At 43.9% G+C, this 19,442-nt stretch overlaps 1 protein-coding gene across 6 annotated transcripts in view; it reads left to right on the plus strand.

Moving 5' to 3' along the window:
- The first annotated feature begins 3,824 nt into the window (after positions 1-3,824).
- Positions 3,825-19,442, plus strand: part of FHOD3 (formin homology 2 domain containing 3) — a 407,821-nt gene continuing 392,203 nt past the window's right edge. For 4 of the 6 annotated variants that reach the window (XM_075084392.1, XM_075084394.1, XM_075084395.1 and 1 more), the window contains exon 1: positions 4,070-4,355. In XM_075084392.1, the coding sequence (XP_074940493.1) occupies positions 4,191-4,355 (165 nt within the window). In that variant the 5' untranslated portion in view covers positions 4,070-4,190. Of the gene's footprint in view, positions 4,356-19,442 lie in introns of all 6 variants that reach the window. The other 2 variants (XM_075084393.1, XM_075084397.1) reach the window with 2 other exon arrangements.

Here is a 19,442-nt window from a genome sequence, read left to right on the forward strand (position 1 = left end):
ACAGGGTGCGGGGGAAGGACTTTTCAAAGGACAAGGTACAGCTTTGCAGAAGAGCAGAAACTGGTGGATGTTTGGAAGAGAAGGGAGAAAATTATACAGAGCCCTGGCTCAGGCTGATGGAAAGAGACTGCAGATTCAGAAGGCCTTTGAAGCATATGCAGAAAGGTGGAAAACCACACAAATATGGAATTTAGATGCATATCTCTTCTTCTACACATACACACACGCACACATACACACTGATGTTGTAACGTTATTCTGTTTTATCCAGCAGATCTGTGTTTTATCTTTTCACCTGTATTGATTTAATTCAAATTCAGATAAAATCCAGCTTCTGAAATTCAAAGGTCTGTAGTGGGTTGGGGATATTTACAATCAGTAAAAAATATAGACAGATGCATCTTAAAGCTCTGGCTGACTCAGGATCCTTTCATGTCTCTATCGCTCTATTTTCTTTCTGCAGCCTGATCATAAAACATATCTCCACTGGCCACTTGTATTTGGAAATCTAGTTGAAGATCATAACATACAATGTCTAATTTTTCCTTATGGGATTTAGAGTCTGCGGCTAGATGATTTGATGTTGAGCCTTAGAGCTATCTGATCTCTGTTGGCTCCAAGGCCTGCACTTATCCTTTGTTTTAGTTTTCTAGTATTAAGAGAGCCGATGCTGTCACACAGGCTCTATACAAAATCTTGGCTTACATGATTTATATAAAACTGCCCTCCAAGTATTAATGCCTCTGCAATGAGATAAGTGTCATATAATAATTTAGCAAAAGTCAGGATTAATCCAATGAATAACAAGAACAGCAATATTGTGCCACCTTTGATTGATTAGCAGCAAATGTACAAATTTGTTTTACAAAAATGGAAGTTCAGTATAAATGGTAATTAAGTAAATTATGATTAACAGAACCAAAATATCCTGTTTTACCTTAACTTTACATGGTCATAAAAATGCACAACATAAATAAGCAGAAAGATGTGCAGCAATATTCTTTTCATAGAATCATAGAATGGTTTGGTTTAGAAGGGACGTTTAGAGGCCATCCAGTCCAACCCCCCCCACACACTGAGCAGGGACATCTTCAACTAGATCAGGTTGCTCAGAGCCCCGTCCAACCTGGCCTTGAATGTTTCCAGGGATGGGGCATCCACCACCTCTCTGGACAACCTGTTCCTGTGTTTCACCACCCTCATTGTAAAAAATGTCTTCCTTATATGCAGTCTAAATCTACCCTCCTCTAGTTTAAAACCATTACCCCTTGTCCTGTCACACCAGGCCTTGCTAAAGAGAGTGCCTCCATCCTTCCTACAGTCCCCCTTTAAGTACTGGAAGGCCACAATAAGGTCTCCCCACAGCCTTCTCTTCTCCAGGCTGAACAACACCAACTCTCTCAGTCTGTCCTCACAGGACAGGTGCTCCAGCCCTCTGACCAAATTTGTGGCCCTCCTCTGGACCCGCTCCAACAATTCCATGTCCTTCCTGTGCTGAGGGCTCCAGAGCTGGATGCACTGCAGGTGGGGTCTCACCAGAGCAGAGCAGAGCGGCAGAATCACCTCCCTCGACCTGCTGGCCACGTTGCTTTTGATGCAGCCCAGGACACAGTTGGCCTTCTGGGCAGCAAGCGCACATTGTTGGCTCATGTCCAGCTTTTCATCCACCGGTACTGCCAAGTCCTTCTCCACAGGGCTGCTCTCAATCCCTTCATCCCCCAGCCTGTATTGATACTGGGGGTTGCCCTGACCCAGGTGGAGGGCCTTGCACTTGGCCTTGTTGAACCTCATGAGGTTCTCACAGGCCCACCTCTCCAGCTTGTCCAGGTCTCTCTGGATCACATCCCATCCTTCTGGTATGTGTTCTCTAGAAACTAAATTGTTGTTACTAAAGCAGACACAAAAATATATTTCTTTGTGAAATACAAATTTTAAATAGCTTAGAAACAAAGCTCAAAATCAGGACTTCACCACGTATAACTTCCAATGGTGCAGGAGAATCACAGCTGAGAGGTGGTGGTGAGAAATGGGGCGAGGCAACCCACAGGCCCTTTTTCTTGTCCAAGCTGAGGGAAAAGAAAAGAAGCGGATATAACATCAGCGGTGAAATATCTGAAATGGCAAGATAGGTTCTGAGTTTTCAGTTCCTTCTTGATTTTAGCAGTCTTTATGCTAGATGCTTTTTTCTGAAAATATGCATAACTGCTGGCAAAACCGAATCATGACAAGTTAGTCCAAAGAATAACGGAAACAGGACAGACCACATGTGGACAGAAATCCCCTTTTGTCCCAGCACTGACAAATACTCCCAAACCAGTAATCATTTTGGGAGGAAACAGTTGCTTCTTGCAAACACAATGACCTAGAGGTCATGCTTTCTTGCTTAAGACACATTTGTGATAAACTCCCTGTTTCTCACAGTGCTACAGCTCTTGTCCTACAGCCACCTCCACGAGGGATGAAAGGACAGGCAGTCATGAACCACGGTCGTAAAGTACAGCACATCCCCTTGGGTACTTCGGTTTTAAACTAAAGGAGGGTAGATTTAGGCTGCATATAAGGAAGACATTTTTTTACTATGAGGGTGGTGAAACTCTGGAACGGGTTGCCCAGAGAGGTGGTGGATGCCCCATCCCTGGAAACATTCAAGGCCAGGTTGGACGGGGCTCTGAGCAACCTGATCTAGTTGAAGATGTCCCTGCTCAGTGTGTGTGGGGGGTTGGACTAGATGGCCTCTAAAGACCCTTTCCAAACTGAACCATTCTAAGATTCTACAGTTCTATGTTTCTACTTGCTTTTCCTGTGGAAACATAGCCATTCCCGCAGGACGGTGGGACACTTTGTTCTCTGTATTTCACCTGTATTTCATGGTCCTTCTCCTACACACCATGCCCCCGAGAGTGAAGACCAGGGCACGTGCACCGTCAATCCCCACAGGTGAGGCTGCAGGCTTGGCAGGACGGTGCGGACCCAACTGGAAGAGCGCGACACTGTGCTCTGTGCCTGCCCTGGGCGCTTGGCACTTCATCCCTGTCATCCCCAACGAGCGGGCCTAAGGCGGGAGGACAGCCGAGGGGTGAAGCCAGGCAGCTCCGGGCACGTCTCCTGTCCGGGGTAGGGAGACGGCCGGGGCCATACGCCTGGGGAAACCAAACGAACCCCAGGTACGTACAACCCTAATAGCAGAGGGTTTTTACGAATAGAGAGAAACCCATCTGATAATCTTGGTCGAATACCTAGGTTTCAGGTCCGTTTCTAAATTTTTTTTTTGAAGCAGGTATTATTTAAAGCTTCGTTTTTGAACTGGGTGAATATTACACTAAAGCTTTAGGACTCTCGGGATGTTCGTGACAGCAAGACCGAGATCAACACAGGCGCACGTCTAAGGGGAGGGGGCCCAGCGCCCCTGCCGCCCCGTGAGGGGCTGGCCCTGCCCGCGCCCTCTGCCCCTCCGCCTCACGGCGGGGAGGCTCGGCGGCCCCCTCTCCACTCGCTCCCCCCCGAAAGGCCCTGCCGCGTCGCGGTGCCCGGGGCCGCCGCTGCCCTCCCGGCCGGCGACCGTTATCCCGCCCTGAGGTGACTGTCTTTCGGCCCCGAGAGGGGAGCGGCTAGCGGCACCCCCTCGCCTTCGCTCCCCGCTCCGCCTGGCCCGGCGGAGGCGGGGTATCCCGGGCAGACTCCCCCTCCCTCCCTCCTTCCCTCCCGAGGTCTCCCCAGGCCGGGGGGAGGGCGGCGCCGCCGGCGGCCGCGGGGGGGCGCTGGCCGCCCTCCGCCCGCCGCCGCCGGCTGCCTGTGCCGGCCGCGGCAGTCCCGCTGCCCGCTCGGCGCGCAGCGGCCGGGCATGGGGGAGCTGCTGCTGCTGCTGCCGCCGCTGCCGTCGCCGCTGCTCTGCCCGCGCCCCGCGGCTCCGGCGCCGCCTCCTTTCTCGGCCTGAAACGCGCCCACACTCGTGGATCCCGGCGGGGAAGGGGCCATGGGCCGCCTCCCCGGGGCGCGGCGGCTGTGAGGCGGCCGGCGCTCGCTCGGTGGAGCCGGGAGGCTGCCGGCCGGCCTGCGGCGGGGGGACTGCGGCCGGGAGGGGAGTGCCGCTCCCAGCCGACGGCGGGCACGCACGGAGCGCCTCGGTGCCGGTGACTTGGGGGTGCCCCCGCCCGCGCCCGGCCGCCGCGGCGGCGGTGGATGGATGCGCCATGGCCACGCTGGTGTGCCGGGTGCAGCTGCTGGATGACACCGACCCCTTCAACAGCACCAACTTCCCCGAGCCCACCCGGCCGCCGCTGTACACCTTCCGGGAGGACATCCCGCTCGCCACCCAGCTGGCCGGGGTGCACCGCCTCCTCCGCGCCCCGCAGAAGGTACGGGGGGAGGCTGGGGGGACACCGGGCGAGAGGCAGCCGCCTCCCCGCGGGAGCCCGACAGCGGGGGAGAGGGGCCGAAAGGCGGCGGGCGGCCCCCGGCCCCGGCGGAGGGGCTGCCAGCCCCGGCGGCTCCCGCGTCCCTCGCCCCGACAGTACAAATATTTCCCTAAGTCCTGGGGAGGGGCCCGGGGGGCGCCGGAGGGACTCCTCCGCTGCTCTCGGGTGTTCCCAGACGCCTCCAAGGGCAGCTGCCGCCTCTGCTTTAGCTGTAGCTGCTGTACGCTTTCATCAAGACCGAAAAAACCCAACCAACCCCACCAAACGGAAGCCCTAGTTGGGTATCAAATACTACATGCCCGTCCTTTGCTAGCGGCCTCTGACTGCCTGGGGGTACTGAGGAATAACGTGTTGTTTCAGGACAGCCTGGCTGCGAGGAGCAGGGTCGCGCAGGCAGGATCCGAGCCTTGCTGTGGTGAGGTTTAATGAGCCAGGCGGTTACAGCAGGGCTTTGGTAAAAATAGCTGCGTGTCTGCTGCCCTTGAAACAATTGGTATTACTGGCCCCTCTTGGAAGAGCCGCAGCGTGTTACTGCCACGGCCCTCGTCAAATCTTACCTATCTCTTCTTGCATACTTCTTCTAATACGTATGCTGGCATCTGTAGTTCTGCCCTTGAAGTCGGGCACCCGGGCATGATCCTTGAATTTTCAGTTTTCAAAGGAATGCCATTGATTGACATAATAATAATGTCCTTTCAATATTATCTTGTATCTGCACGTTAGTTCTGCAGAGCACACAGAACTAAAAAGGAAAAATGCCCGCTGCTTTTTTTCTTCCCAGAAGAAAACAAAGTAAAAGTTGTAAAACTTTTATTTGCTCTCTGATGAAGTGGGAGGAAAATACTCTCTTAACATCACTTGTTGTATTCTATCTTGCTCTTGGGAACTTGCGGGAAGATGACAAAGGGCTGTGTGTGCCCTTAGATTTAAGGATATCCACAACCCCATAAAAGTATTTCAGAGAAAAGCTCTTGGAGCAGGCAGAAGTTTTGCATTTGTAGAACGGTTTCGCGCATAATAGTTGCCAAGGATACAGCATCCAGTGAACAGAGCTCTGCCTAACGCACAAAACCTTTGGAAGCTCTTGGTGCGCTGGGTCAATTCTGTTTTCATGTGCTTAGTCGTCCCCAATTCAGAGACTGGTCCCATTGTTTTCAGGGGAGGCTTTTTTTGGAGTCATAGCTAATTAAAAGAAGGGCAGGAGGGATTCCGACACCTAATGAAGCAAACAAAGAGATAATTTAAAATCTGGATTTACAGTTAATTCATCCTCATTTTCAAGGGTATTCCAGTGTGTTGTGTTTTGCTTTTATTTTCCTGTTAATACTGTCCTGGCATATTTTTAATAACCCTATACTAACTGCCCCCTGCCCTCCCCATTTCAGCGTCTTAGGAGCTACCCAAAATCCATGGCTACGTCTATACATTTAATTCCTGCCCTGTGTTTCAGTGTGCAGCATGTTTCTCAAGTTTAATTAAATGTTTGGAAACTGAACTTGCAGGCTTTGGATGAAAGATGGTCTAAAGCTGTAGAGGTGCTGTAAACCTGGCTCTTGAAAGACAGCTGCTCTGCTAAAGGCAAGTCCTGGCCCAGGGACTTGTTAATCTGAGGTTCTGGCTTCTGCAAACAGTTTGTTTCTGCTGTTGTAATGATGTGGGCAAGCTCATTGAAATCTGCTTACATGGTTACAGTTACCTTTGTATTTGCATAACCAGGATCTGTTCCTAGAGCATCTTAATTATGTCTGTTGGCCTTCTCTTAGCTTCTACAAAGAAGAAGAAGGAAAAAAAAAAAGTTGATTAGACTTGTTTAACTTTACTGGTTATACTGAAAGCTTAGTTCTTTGTGTGCGCTTGCAGTTAGCGTAACCTTTCTGTGTTTGGTTTTGCATCTTTATATGTGTGACTTTTGTAGAACCAACTGATTTGTGTCGCTTTTTAAAGACAGGCTTTCTGTTTTCTTTTTTGGAGGTGGGGATATTCTTTCTGCAGCTGTTCCTCAAGACGATGTTCACCTGGTCTCTAGAAGATCACCACATTAATTGACCAAGGAGGATCTTGCTCCATTTCTCCCAGAGATGAGGACAAACTCTGTGATATCAGAGGATCTGTCAAAGCAGAGCATAGGTTGAAATTCCGGTGTCGGTTCACGTTGACACATTTGAGGCTTGATTGATTACTTTGAAAATTAGTGAGCTAATGGATTGGTGGTCCATTTAGTATCTTGATGGTGACTAGAGCAAAATATTCTGAAACAGACTTAGGAGTTTATAACTCACATAGTATTGCTGATGCCTAAATTATTACTGAAATCTTATAAACTGTTGGCCTTTTTGCTAGCGAGTTCAAATGATTGATGCTAGTTTTCTTTCAGCGGTTTTTAAGTCATCATCTTTGACTTGTATGAATATTCACTTATTCTCTGAACAGAGGTGCCATCTTGCTTCCTTCAAATCGCCGGCTGGTTTGTACATCTCTTTGCAGACGATGTACTTCTGTGGGAGGTACTTGAGAGAGTGAAGTCAGTAGCGGGAATCCAGCTCACTTCAGTGGGTGTCAGATTTCGCCATTGCTGAGCTGAAATTTGTAGTGACAACAATATTTTTGTAGTTAATGAAATAACTTGTATATTGCAAGTCATTGTAAATTAAATATTGTAAACAGTTATTAAGAAAACAATTTGCTTTGACATTCTGACCTGTCATAGTATGTCATTAGTAGTTTTTTGGTAACCAACAAATGTTATAGTTTGACTCCAAAGGGCAGGGTTTCTTTAGTCCAGTTCTTTGGAAGTACAACTCTTGATTTCATATGTTGGTTTTACTACTATTTCTCTTCAAATTTCAAGTATACTTGAGTCCGGAAGCAAGGCTAGAACTATAAAGTATCTTCTGAGTGGCAATGTTTTTAGATCCTTGTGGAGGAGCACAGCAAAGTTAGGTGACTGAGTTCCATGAACACTGGCTAGGATGGGCTTTACCGCCCTGAATGCATCAAGTATTTGGATGAATTGGAGCACCTAAACCAGTTGATAGGGAAGACAGAGAAGAAAGGTGTCTGCAATCCTCCTTTCACTTGCAGTTCAGTGCCTAATTGTAACCTCCTCCCTCACCCCTTTTCCCCTGCTTCTCTCTGTGCACGCATCTTTCCCTACAGCTGTATCTCTGGATGAAGCAGCTTGCTGTACCCTCGGTTGCGCTCGGTTCTGCCTTGTGTGTGTGGCAGGCGTGCCCAACCTGGTGGTCATGTGCTGAACTGAACCCCCACGGGGCAGGAGATTGCTGTCAGGAGCCACTTGCCTTGGGTATCCCTCGCGGTTTCAGGTGCCTTGGTGCTAGATGGTGACACACCATCTTAGTTGCCTGTGCAGTGAAGTACCACAAGTTCTGTTATGGTATTTTTAGCCACATATACAGATTCTTGCTGAGTAACTAAGCCACATTGCAGAGGTTTTGTGGATTGCTTATATTGATTTAGCTGCCCAAAGTGCCATTTTGGATTTGGGTTTTACTGCTTTGTTTCTGTGGATTTTAGGTTTCTCTTAATGTCTGCTGTATGAACAAGAACTGGATCTAGTCTGGACTCTGAATTCAGATGTCTCTCTTGCCCATTTCTGTGAACCTTGGGAAAATTCAGAACTGGATCTAAATTTGTGGCTCAGGCCCAGTGCCAATAACGCACTTTGAATCTAATTTGGTACTTTGGGTTTGTTGGTTTTGAATTGCTTTGAGTTACTTGATACTTATGACTTGCTGACACAGGATCGTTCAGGAGAGTGGATATATACACATGGCCGATGTCAAGTGGTATGCTTTTTTTAGAGATCTTCTTCATTACAACTTATTCATAATTACAGCATGCTGAGTATTTTGCCATATTCTGTTTTCACATCCCACAGTACTGTTCAGTGTTGGGGCAGCTCTGTAGGAAATACATGTTTACAATAATATCACACTGTCTAATTTATCAAGAAAATGTAATTGAAATACTTTGTGTAGTAATGGAAAAGCAAAATAATCTCACAGTGTGTATGGTGTACTGGTGGTCATGGTGTAAAGGGGAGATATAGTGCTATAAGGATCGTTATTTTGACCTCCTGTTCCCTCTGAGAAAACTGGAGGCAACTTCTGTGTTTAAATCTCTTCCAATAATTTGTAATTAGAAACAGTGTCATTCAAAAAACAGTGGTATAAGAAAATAAATCAAATGAGCACTAGAGGGATTCAGGAGTTTCATTCATAAAGAAACCATCCAGATTTCCGTCTTCAGCTGCTGTGATTTAGCCCTAGATTAAAGCCACGGCTGACTCTGGGGCATGGTGTGATGTAAACTGATAGCAGGGGCTGTTCCATTGGGCTCTGTCCTGGCATGGAGCGCAGCTCTGGCATTGAACTCAGTGCCAGGCTATATCCTGGCATTAATCTCAGGCTTTCTGAGAGCAGAAAACCTACCAACTGGCTCCTTTTCCCTGGGTTTCCTTGAAGCACAGTGGCATTAAGAAATGCCTTGGTGCACAGAGGCTAGGCAGGAGTGGAAGAAGAGAGGATGGTTTGGATCCTGATCCTTCTGGAGGTAGCAGTGAATAGAGCAGCCGTTCTCTGAAGAGAACATTTTTGGGTTGGTTGTTACGCTCTTCATGGGAGCTGAAGACTAGAAGATGGAAACTGCCCAGGGAAAATGAGCCCACAGGCAGGGGAAACTGGCTGATATCTTCAGCAAGTGTTGCTGCTGAGGACTGGGGAATATTTTAGTTGAGGACTGTCAACAGACTTCATGATCTTAAAGGTTTTTTTTCTGGCCTAAATGATTCTGTGATTCTAAGATGCCTAGATCTTTCATATTTCCCCTGAGGCAGGCGGATGTCAGCCCTTTCTCATCTGTTGAGGGGATTTAACACAATGATTATTTCCAACAGGTTTCCAAAGTGTTCTGGATTTAGCCAAGTATTTCTGAAGCTGACAAAACCCTGTGCTTCAAGAGATTGACCCTGTAGTGGTTGTGTGTGCTTGAATTTTCCAGGGAAGTATGTATGGGGGCAGAGGGGATAAAATCTAGCTCTGTGTTCTGACTTGAAAGCACAAGCTGCATCAGAGTGTGAAACACACTCTTCTGGGGGAGTGCAAACACCCACCCAAAAGCACAACTGTGAAAAGCTGCCCAGTCTCCAGCACCTTATTGTCCTCTGCGGTGTGGGCCTTCAAAGGAGCAGATACAAAGTAACTGTCAAATGGTGGGCTTTATCTCTGGCAGTTCAGTGCAAGAGGTCTTTGAAGTTCTTGCAACGTTCTTCTGACAAGTTATAGTTCCAGCAAGTTATAGTTTAGTTCAGATGTTTGATGTAGACTTAAAAGCCATATTGTAAAAGCAGGGGAGCAGACCTATCCCAGAGTTCTAGTTCCCGAATTTGACAATTCATTCTTGCAAGTGTCTCAGTTTGGCTGCTTGTAGCTGAACAGTCTTTGTAGAGCTCGGTGTCAAGACTGATGGGAGCAAATGTGCTGGTAGTTCTCAGGGTACCACTACATTTTTGAAATCACAGATTGATCAGATGCAGCCTCTGGAAACTAGCATCGCCATGTGATTACTGGAGGTTTGTAATCAAACAAAGGAGATAATAGGAAGAAGTAAGACCATGCTGTTTTTATACCTCAAGTCTGGTACTTGCAGTTACAAATTTTGATGTTTTCTTTCAAAATCAATTGTAGATACCTCCATTCTTCCAAAATTGTTGTATGAAGATTGCTAATGGCTTCAGTTAGCAAGAGACTAAGACAACTTCGGTCCATATCCATGTTCGTGGAGGACTGGTCAAAGAAAGATGTGGGACCTGGTATGTTGCGATCTCCTCTTCGTCCTGTGTTGTCCCAAATAAGAACAAAAGTTCTAAAATCTTTCAGGAAGAGTTTTCTTTTTCCAGCGCTTGCACTGCCATCCTACCTCATGAGGAATTAGGGTCTAAATGAAAGTCCCTTTTCCTTCTGTTTGATCTCACTCACTGCGTTGTCAGGATGAGTATTACAACCCTTGTGCAACTGTATACAAGGCAGTTGGGCTGTAAGTTACCCATCCATCACATCACCACCTATGACAATGCTACGTGGTTTTACAGTCCACTTCTCTCACCAGAATTCAGCCAGGACAGTCTGGTACCTCTACTATTTCAAAAAGTGGCATGTATTTTTCAGTGACCCCAAGTGATCTGGGCTGGGGCTACACACCTTCTTTGGTAAACAGTGCTTCAGTGGGCTGTACCCGTGTGCTAAGATATTACTTCATTACCAGCTCAGAGGAAAGAGTGCCGCCTACTACACCTCTGTCATCACTTTCCACGTCACCTGGATTGCATTATATGAATATTAGCTTTATATTGTATTACAGTTATTAATAAGACAGCAAGGAATGTTGTTATATATTTTTAGCAGAGGAACAAGTTGGGATAAAAGTAGCAGTGAGCTCTCTAGTAGGCCCAGCTACCTAGAAACATCTGCAAGCATCTGGCATATGAAACTATTGAAGTATAGGTGAGTGAGACTTGAAAGTTAACTTCCCACATCTCATCAGCTTAACACATATATATTAAAAAATGCACGGCCGTTTCCAATTCCAAACACTTAAAAAGAAGTAATTCTGTCATTCCCGGCATTTTAAGAATGCTTTAAAAATGAAAAAAAAAAAAAAGAAAAAGGGTTAGTCCTTTTTCTTTACTTTCAGTATGACTACTTGACTTTAGTACTCACACTTCTAAACTGACCCTCTATCCAATCTGTGAGTATTTATTTGAATTACAAAGTCCTGGAAAATGACTAATTTTGATCCTGGATGCCTAGGCACTATTGCTAAATAAGGGCATTATTAATCTTTTGGTCCTGTCAGTCATAATTTTACATGATAGTGCTCAGTAGGCTGAATAGCAATGAGTGGGGCGACTGAAAAAGCAGCTTTGTCTCCTTTTAGTCATAGTTCTAGGCTGGTTTTTAAAGCAAAGTATATATACTTGGAAAAATTAGACTTGGACAGTGTTGCCTTGTGTTTACTAACACTTAAGCTCTTGACAGGAAGATGAGAAAAAGCTGCGTAAATAACATTTAATACAAAGTCAAGTCAGGTACATGTGATTACATGCAGTAGTGGAGGGGTGTGTATGGTTTGAAGCTTTATGGTGGTCAGCCACAAAAATAATAAGCTGTATCTTGTGCTTTGTGTTCATAAACCAGTTGTATTACTTTAACTCTGTTGATATAGATAAAGCAATACAGTGTCCCTCCTGCATACAGCATGCATGATTACGCTGGAATAAAATGCAGTTACAGATAGCCTGTATTTCCCTGTTTAGGAAAGAAAGTAAGTCATGCCTTCATCTTGGTTAAGTAACATTGATGTTGATTCAAAAATAAAACTTCAAGACATTTCAGCGCTGTTCTCTGAAGCTAGTTGCCTCAGATTTACTAATGAACCCTTCAACCTTTGTAAGTAAAATTGAGAAAATAAGTATTTTCTTTAGAATTGTAAATATACTATTGCCACCACATGTAACAGCTTCACAGGTAAAGTAGCTGCTTCAGCTGCTGGTGAGCTGCCTGGGGATTTTGTGTCTAGCTTTTTCTGATGGCTCTGTTACCAGCAAGGAGAAGATGAAGCTCCTGACCCTTCTCTGGTGGGGCTGCTCAGCATGTTCATTGTGAACCACCTGCCACGATTTGGGGGCTGGCAAAGAAAGCAGCTGCAGCTCTTATAGCTGTGCCAGTTAGTTTGCTCATCCGAGGGTCATATGCAAGGTAAGGCTGGCTGAAAAAGCATGTCCTGTCTGTTTTCTTACTTCGTTACTGTGAGGCTATTATACAGCAAGGTTTGCAAGGAGAGAGAATAATAGCAAGGCATGCAATCAGGATACCAATAGGAATCTCATCTGAGCTAGCGAAATACCAAATGGGGACTGGTGCCTGGTTTTTGTCAGGGTGGAACAGAAGTTCTGAATTTTCTCCAAAGCACCAGTGATGACCCTGTTGTAGCTGTGGGATAGACTTTTAGTACTCAAACACTTGGCTGTTTATTACTGGAGTGTGACCTTTGTCTCTGGTGGGGGAGACCTTCCCAGGTTTGCCAGGCAGAGAATTAAGGATACATGTTGAGCTTTATTCCTTGCACCTGAGAAGTGTAGCAATCCTGCAGGGCCTGAGCAATTAAAGGCAATGAGCAGCTGGAGAAGAAGAGGGACTAAGAAGCAAGGTGGAAAAAGAAAATGGTGCTACTTCATATGGCCCTTGGAAGAGAGGAGAGATTCTTGAAACTGTGAGGTTTATCTGTGCTGCCATGTCTCACAGGCAGTGAGGGCCTCTGCGGCTGACCATTGCCTACCAAAAATAACTGAATTTGTGGGATTTTCTTTGTGAATTGGTGTTTTTTTTTTAAATTTTGTTTATTTTTTTAAACTTGGTCACTTTCAAAAGGGTGAAAGGACTAAGAAGCCTTATACTGGTGAGTGCAAAGGAAAGGAGGTGAGCTGCAGACTCAGACACCTGTTTCTGGTTATGAAAGTGTGTTGGTCTCTAAGGATAGTGCCTTCTGAATTTCAAAAGTTTCTCTCATGAGGCACATTTTGTCTAACTCCTTCCTTTACGTATCTTTATAGGAAACAGTAATACGATTTGAAAATGGGTATTTTTTGAAAAACTGTGCTTGAGGAAGAAAAGGTGCTGCTAGGGCAAATTGCACTATTTGTGCTTTTCAGTCTCTACACATGTTTCTTCCTTGTTTTCATCATTCTTTCTTTCATGCTACCAGTTGAGTCAAGCTTCTCTTATAAATGCAGATGGCCTGTAACTCTCCAGTGACTGCCAGTAAAGTAGGCAGGCTTTATTCACAAGTGGAAAAGCAGGATATAAGTAAAACATAGTATTTTATTTCAGGAAGACGTGGCTGATTTAACCTGTGTTAGTATTCTAAATGATAAATGTATTGCAATGATCGTTGCCTGTCACAGTTGAAGGATCCTCATTTTACTGTGAATTTTTTGTTCTGGTTTGATTACAATACATGAGACCTTTCTGCCTTGTACAGCCGCAAGACAGAAATAAGTACAACTCTTCTGGATTTAGTATCCACTGTTTTGTTTGCCTGTCACCCAAGCATTCCCTTCCTGTCTTATGCAGCCTTCATTTTATATAGTAGTACTCCTTGTTATGTTTGCTTGTTTATGTCTTCTTTCCACATTTTTGAGTAGAAGTCAGCTTGAGTTATTGAAAGTAATGCATTTGGATTTGTTATACTTGCTGTATAGATGGTAGTGTGTTCTTGGTTAGATGCTGAGCTGAATTGTTGCTATTTTTTTAGCCTAATTAAAAAGTTAACTTGTCTGCAGTATTGCTTCAGCTACTGTATGGTGGTTTTACTGAGTATTATTTTGCCTTATGTGTATGTTACTGTAGTTAAGCTTCTTCTAGACTGAATTTTGGCTTAAGAAGGAAAATGAGCCATTTTTCTGATGAAGCTGAATGTTGTGGGGGGAAGTGGTGGAAGAAAATCCTGATCTTTACGAAGGTAAAGGAGTATAGTTTCTGAGACACAGGCTGTGTTTCTCTGTTCAGATGCTACTTAATTATGCTTTTAGGTTTCCTGTCTTCTTGATGGACATTTTTTGCTTGGCTTTGAAATGTGGACAAAAAAAGCCACCACAGTTATGAATGTGAATTCATGCTAAACCTAGGGTATGCCCATGTCTTGGAGTTTCTGAACTTCCTATTCAGATTCTCAGAGCTCAGTTTTTCCGTTGCTTTTATTTCACTTGCTGAAGAGAAGTGATCAGTACTCAAAAAAAAATGCCCTTTGGAAGAACAACCACCTGTACTAAGCTTGAAGTCTGGAAGCTTGTGATAGTGGAGAGCATTATCTCAAGATGCAGATATTCTCTCTTTGCTAATGAGATATGCCTTAATTTGTCCGCATGTTGAGCTTGAAAGTCTTCAGAACTCGTACGTGTTCCTTGTAGTCTTTCTCTCTCATCAAGGGGTCTGAATTAAACATCTGCTAATGTTCATCTGTACAAAGATGAAGAGGAAGAGAATGCTACTTAGGCTAGTTTTCAGAAGCTCTATCAAAAAAGATTAATGGTCCTGGGAAACTGGTAATGAAACACAGCCTTACTCTTCCCCATCTCATTAGTTAGTATTCAGCTCCAGTTTTAGTGTATGAAAGTCATTCCAGTTTGATGTATCATTTAGCTATATCCTAGAGGATAAGTGATGGCATTGTGGTGTCACTGTTTTTTTTTTTTTGTTTTGTTTTGAGACTATCAAAACATTAGGCCCTAAGTCTGAAGCTGTCTGTTACACAGCAAGATTAGTGTTTTGTTGTTGTTTTTTTAAAAAGACTGTATAGTTGCAGGGGAAAAGCCTGAAAATGTGACTCCTGAAGATTAAAAAGACAGCAACAGGTTAACATTTTTAATTAAGAGTTAACAATGTATAAAATTTATTGGCTTGAAGAAAAGAAATTTTAAAATGTTTTTATTATTTTGAGTATTACAAAAGGCAGATATTTAAAAGTGTCCTTGCAAATGCTGTTTCAAAACAGGGCCTGTAACTACTACCTCAGCACAGAAGTTCAGGAGCACGCAGGGTGAGGACTGAGTTGTCTCCTCATTGGCGGTATTTTCAGGCGAGGATTGAAGTGCGCTATTTTAGCGTTGACAAAGCTAAGTCATCTGAACAACTGCCAATGAAGGTAAAAAGATATTGATTTTTCAGGGTTGCCAAAATGTTGTCTGTCTTTCATGAGTGCTAAATTATATTGAAAGGAATTGGAATAAAACTGTTATTTGTTTTAACGTTTTCCTTTGTGAACTATTAATCAAGACGGGTGAGAGGTGAGCGTGTGCTCCGCCAGTAAAGGCGTCCACTAGCACAGAGCAACTGTCTGTCTAGTGCTGCTCCTCCCAACTTTGACTCCAGTTTACCATCACGTTCTTTCAACATGTTTCAACATGTAATTGCATTGGCCTATATACAGCAGCGTGGCTGTCTTGGGCTTTAATCCTAGCTGTTGTAAGAGTACTGATTGAATTGCAGGCTAAAAATAGGCTTTACTTGGACGTGCTGTTTGCTATCAGTTGTGCTCTGCTTTGGCTGTTGGTAATATGACATAATCAGAAGTTGACAAAGGCAATAGGCAGAATGCTGTCCAGCGACTTCGAGGATTCTATGGTTGGATAAAGTATTTCCTTAGCTTGATGAAGTTGGCTAGTATGGTTACACCTCACATAAGTGACCTACTGTGTTAAATTCTTCAATAGTTCTGGTAGGCTGCTGAAAGAATGGTCTTGCCTTAAAACCATTCTTTAGATTCATGTTGCTTCTGTGGGAAAGTCACTGGTAATAGACCATAGCATTTGGAAATCATTATGGCTAGGTGTGATTTGAGTGACAAAATGGAGATTAGAAATATTTTTCAGTGAAGTGTAAGCTGAGGTCTATTTACTTCCTTTATGTTGTTACGGTTTGTCACTGATTCCAGGAAATATTTCAGAAAGATACATGCAGCTGACGAGGGGAGAATAGCTTGCTATCTCGTGAGTAGTCATCAGCTAGTGTTATTTTAAGAAGTCTCAAGGGAGATTGATTAAAATTATGCTCTCATGTTCTTCATCCACCAAATTAGATTTCTTGACATAAAAACAGTAATCTAAATCTCAGAGATAATTAAGCACCAACTCATAAAATATAGTTTGGAGAAATATTCAAATGAAAAAACCCTTTTTCCTCAGTGAATTCTCCTGAAGGTACTGGTGTGGGATGCAGGCTGCCAAGTACTCAGTTTCTGTGTTAGATGTTAAAATCGGGGAAGGGAAAATAAACTACAGTTACTGTAAAATGATTACTTTCCTGGGCGATTGTGTATATATGTGGATGCAATCAAAGCAATGTTATACCTACCTTCGTTTTCTCGTGTTGTTTGTCCATTTTTTCTAAGCAAGTCAAGTCAAGACTGAAGTGTGTTCCATAGGTGAGTCATGGGAGGTTAATATTGAAGTTGAAGTCATGCTTGCGTGTTACTCTTTAACAGGCTGGCTGTTTGAACGTTTTAAATAAAAGTGACTGATCTAATGCTGCATTTCCATGTGGCTACTTATAATTTGTATGGTTTGAGTTCTTTCTGAAGGCAGATTCCTAAGACAACCGAAGTCTGGAGTTGGGGTGATTGTACACGAGAAGAAAAAAAGAGAGGGAAGGTCTGTAAAGTTTTCCTGGCCCAGAAACAGGAATACAATTGAGAGCAGATTGTTAGCCAAATTTAGTATCTCTTGTAGACTGTGAGTTGTAACTTTGTGAATAGGTGTTATGTCAAGACATTTTGCAGGAGAGTCTGTTCTAGCAAACTGAAACCCCTGTTTATTTTTTGATATCTCTGTTAAATATTGATAGGATTCATTGTGAGAAATTGTAACTAGCTGCTCAGGGAAGTATGAGTGATTGGGCATGAGTGTTCTTGCCATAGCCTGTGACAGCACAGTTGGTAACCTTGTGCCTGTCCTGCCAGGGAATTAGCTCTCATGTGCTGTTGCAGTGGAACCCATTTTGGCTTCACGGTGAAGCTGTCACCACTGGGCGATGACCTGAGTGGCGCTTATGTTAGCATCCACATTTATAAGCTACTAATGGAAATGGAAAAACCTATTTCCTTAATCAGATGCTCTGAAGCTAATTACTTTGTTCAGTTTGTTTTTGCTGTGGAGAAGGGAGGCCAGCACACATCCCCAGGCACAGAATGCTTATACAAACACATCGTGGTGTTTGGGCAATTACAAAGGCCCATGTAGTGAAGCAGTGTTTGTGCCATCTCTCCTTCCTACCTTTCCCCTCGCTGTTTTTTAGTATTGCAGCCCGTGCTCTGTAGCCAGAGCTGCAAGCTCAGTGGTTTGTGGATCACTGTGAGCCAGTGTCCTCAAGGAGACAGATTTTGGCCATTGATGATAATTACTTTGTTACTCTTGATGGATGAAACCATGGTGATGGATATTTTATGCATGGGACAACTGTCTCAAGTAACCGGGGCCTACTTCTTTCTTCCATTTTAGGTAATAGTGGAAGAATATTAGCCCGGAGAGAGGCTGTAGTTTTTCAAGAAAAGTGACTATTTGAAACCTGGAAATAGTAGTATTGTAGTTTCTTGATTCTCAGAAGTAATTTCTGGAGGCCTGTCTTGAAAAGGGTGCTTCCGTAACCTGCATTTTTAACAAAAAGATAAGCTAGTAATAAATCACATTTAAACTGTGTATTAAAACCTAATATTGAAAGCCTTGTATACTCATGCCCACGTTAGTAATGGATAGGAAGCATGTACTGTTAGTTGCAGAGATGCTTGAACTGGGTAGCATAAATCGGACTTGTAATCTTTTTGAGGTCACTGAGTGAAGTGCGTCAGTTTGAGGTTGAGGAGATTTAAAGCTTTCAAGCCCTTATACACGGATGGATAGAACTGGTAGAGCTACTACACTGGGGCAAAAGGAGAAAACAAATAAACCCCTTGTAATACAGACAAAGCCTACCTTGCCCTTGGACGCATATGTACATTTGTGGCAGAATGGGGAATGCAAAACAAATATTCTCTTTCCTGTATTAACTCTTGGACAACAGCCATTCCTTCTTCCCAGAAACTCAAGAGGTTTTGGAGCGTGGGCCGTCAGCTCTTTGGGCGCAGGAGCGGGTGGGTGGGCGGGCAGAGGAGAGCGGCGCCTGGGATTGCAGGAGAAGCTCTTCAGCGGAATGTCTCCTAATGGCAAGATTGGCATGAAGTTTAAATACCAGTGTTGCTGCCGGCAGATTTTTGTGTTAACGTTTTGTTTATGCAGTTCTCCTTTGGGTGTTTTATTGTGCCTTAGCATAGTCTTCTAAAGCTGTACAAAGCAAAACAAAGTACTAAGCTGATGAGCAAACTTTTATTGGCACCTTGTTTTTGTTCTTGTCTAGGAGAAAATAGGTTTGTACTTACTCTGTTATTTTATGATTTTGGGGCAGGAGAATTATTTTGCTGTCTTTAAATTCTTCAAGCTTCTGTAAGGGAAATAAGGTTAAAAAGCATGTCTCTTGCTTGGAACAAAAACTATTAAGTCTTTCCAGCTTCCCTAAAATAAGTGTTATACCTGAGACAGCCCCTGAGAAAACTTCCACAACTCATTTCACAAATGAATCGGCATCCAGCTGTTTTATTGGTCTGGAGGAAAAATACTGATGTCTCAGTCTCCTTGGTGTCATAGCAGCAAGTGTCTAAATTTGCTGTGAGGAAAACTGTCTTTTTAATGTATCTTAGATGAAACATGTTTAAGTTATGGTTTTAATATACTAGTTCAATGTAGTAAAAGTGCCCAGCTAGTGCAATAAAACTGTATCTAGATGAACAACTTTTTCTCAAGTGTAAACCTCACGTACTTGAAAGCAGTTAATTGAACATTTGTTGGAAAAGTTTTGGGGATGAAAGGTTTTACAGAATTTGTCAAGATAGTGATGTCAATACCTGCTTAAGCAGTTGATTTGGAAATGGAGCTTTTACCAATATTTGGTCTCCTCCTTTGCCTGAAGGGACCTATATGTCTGTTTCTGACCTCTCAAGAGAGCATTGTCACTGTTGTGTGTGAGTGGACTATTCCACATTTGTATTAAAAATAGAAATTCAACGTACAGGACAGTGGCAGTGTTTGACAATACGACACAGGCTGCGATCACCCTAGTTTTGGCACGTTGAATGGCATAGTTCACCCAGGGAAGGTGTTAATGAGACTCGCCTTTGGGATGTGCTTTTTAAAATGGACTTGGGAGCCCTTTAACAGTTGTTTCCTGTTAGAACGCTAGTGATATTTGGAATCATGTTAATGAGTAGGAACTCAAGCAAAAATGTACACTGGTTTTTAAACTTAGTGATTTAAGTTGCTTAAATTGGAAGAAAGTAAAGAAGGAACATATAAATGGGAACCTAAATAAAAATATTGCATTAATCTTAACATTTGATTTGGAAACAAGATCTTTTGAGCCACCCTCA

This window comes from Phalacrocorax aristotelis, chromosome 2 (genome assembly GCF_949628215.1).
Source record: "Phalacrocorax aristotelis chromosome 2, bGulAri2.1, whole genome shotgun sequence".
Lineage (NCBI taxonomy): Eukaryota > Metazoa > Chordata > Aves > Suliformes > Phalacrocoracidae > Phalacrocorax > Phalacrocorax aristotelis.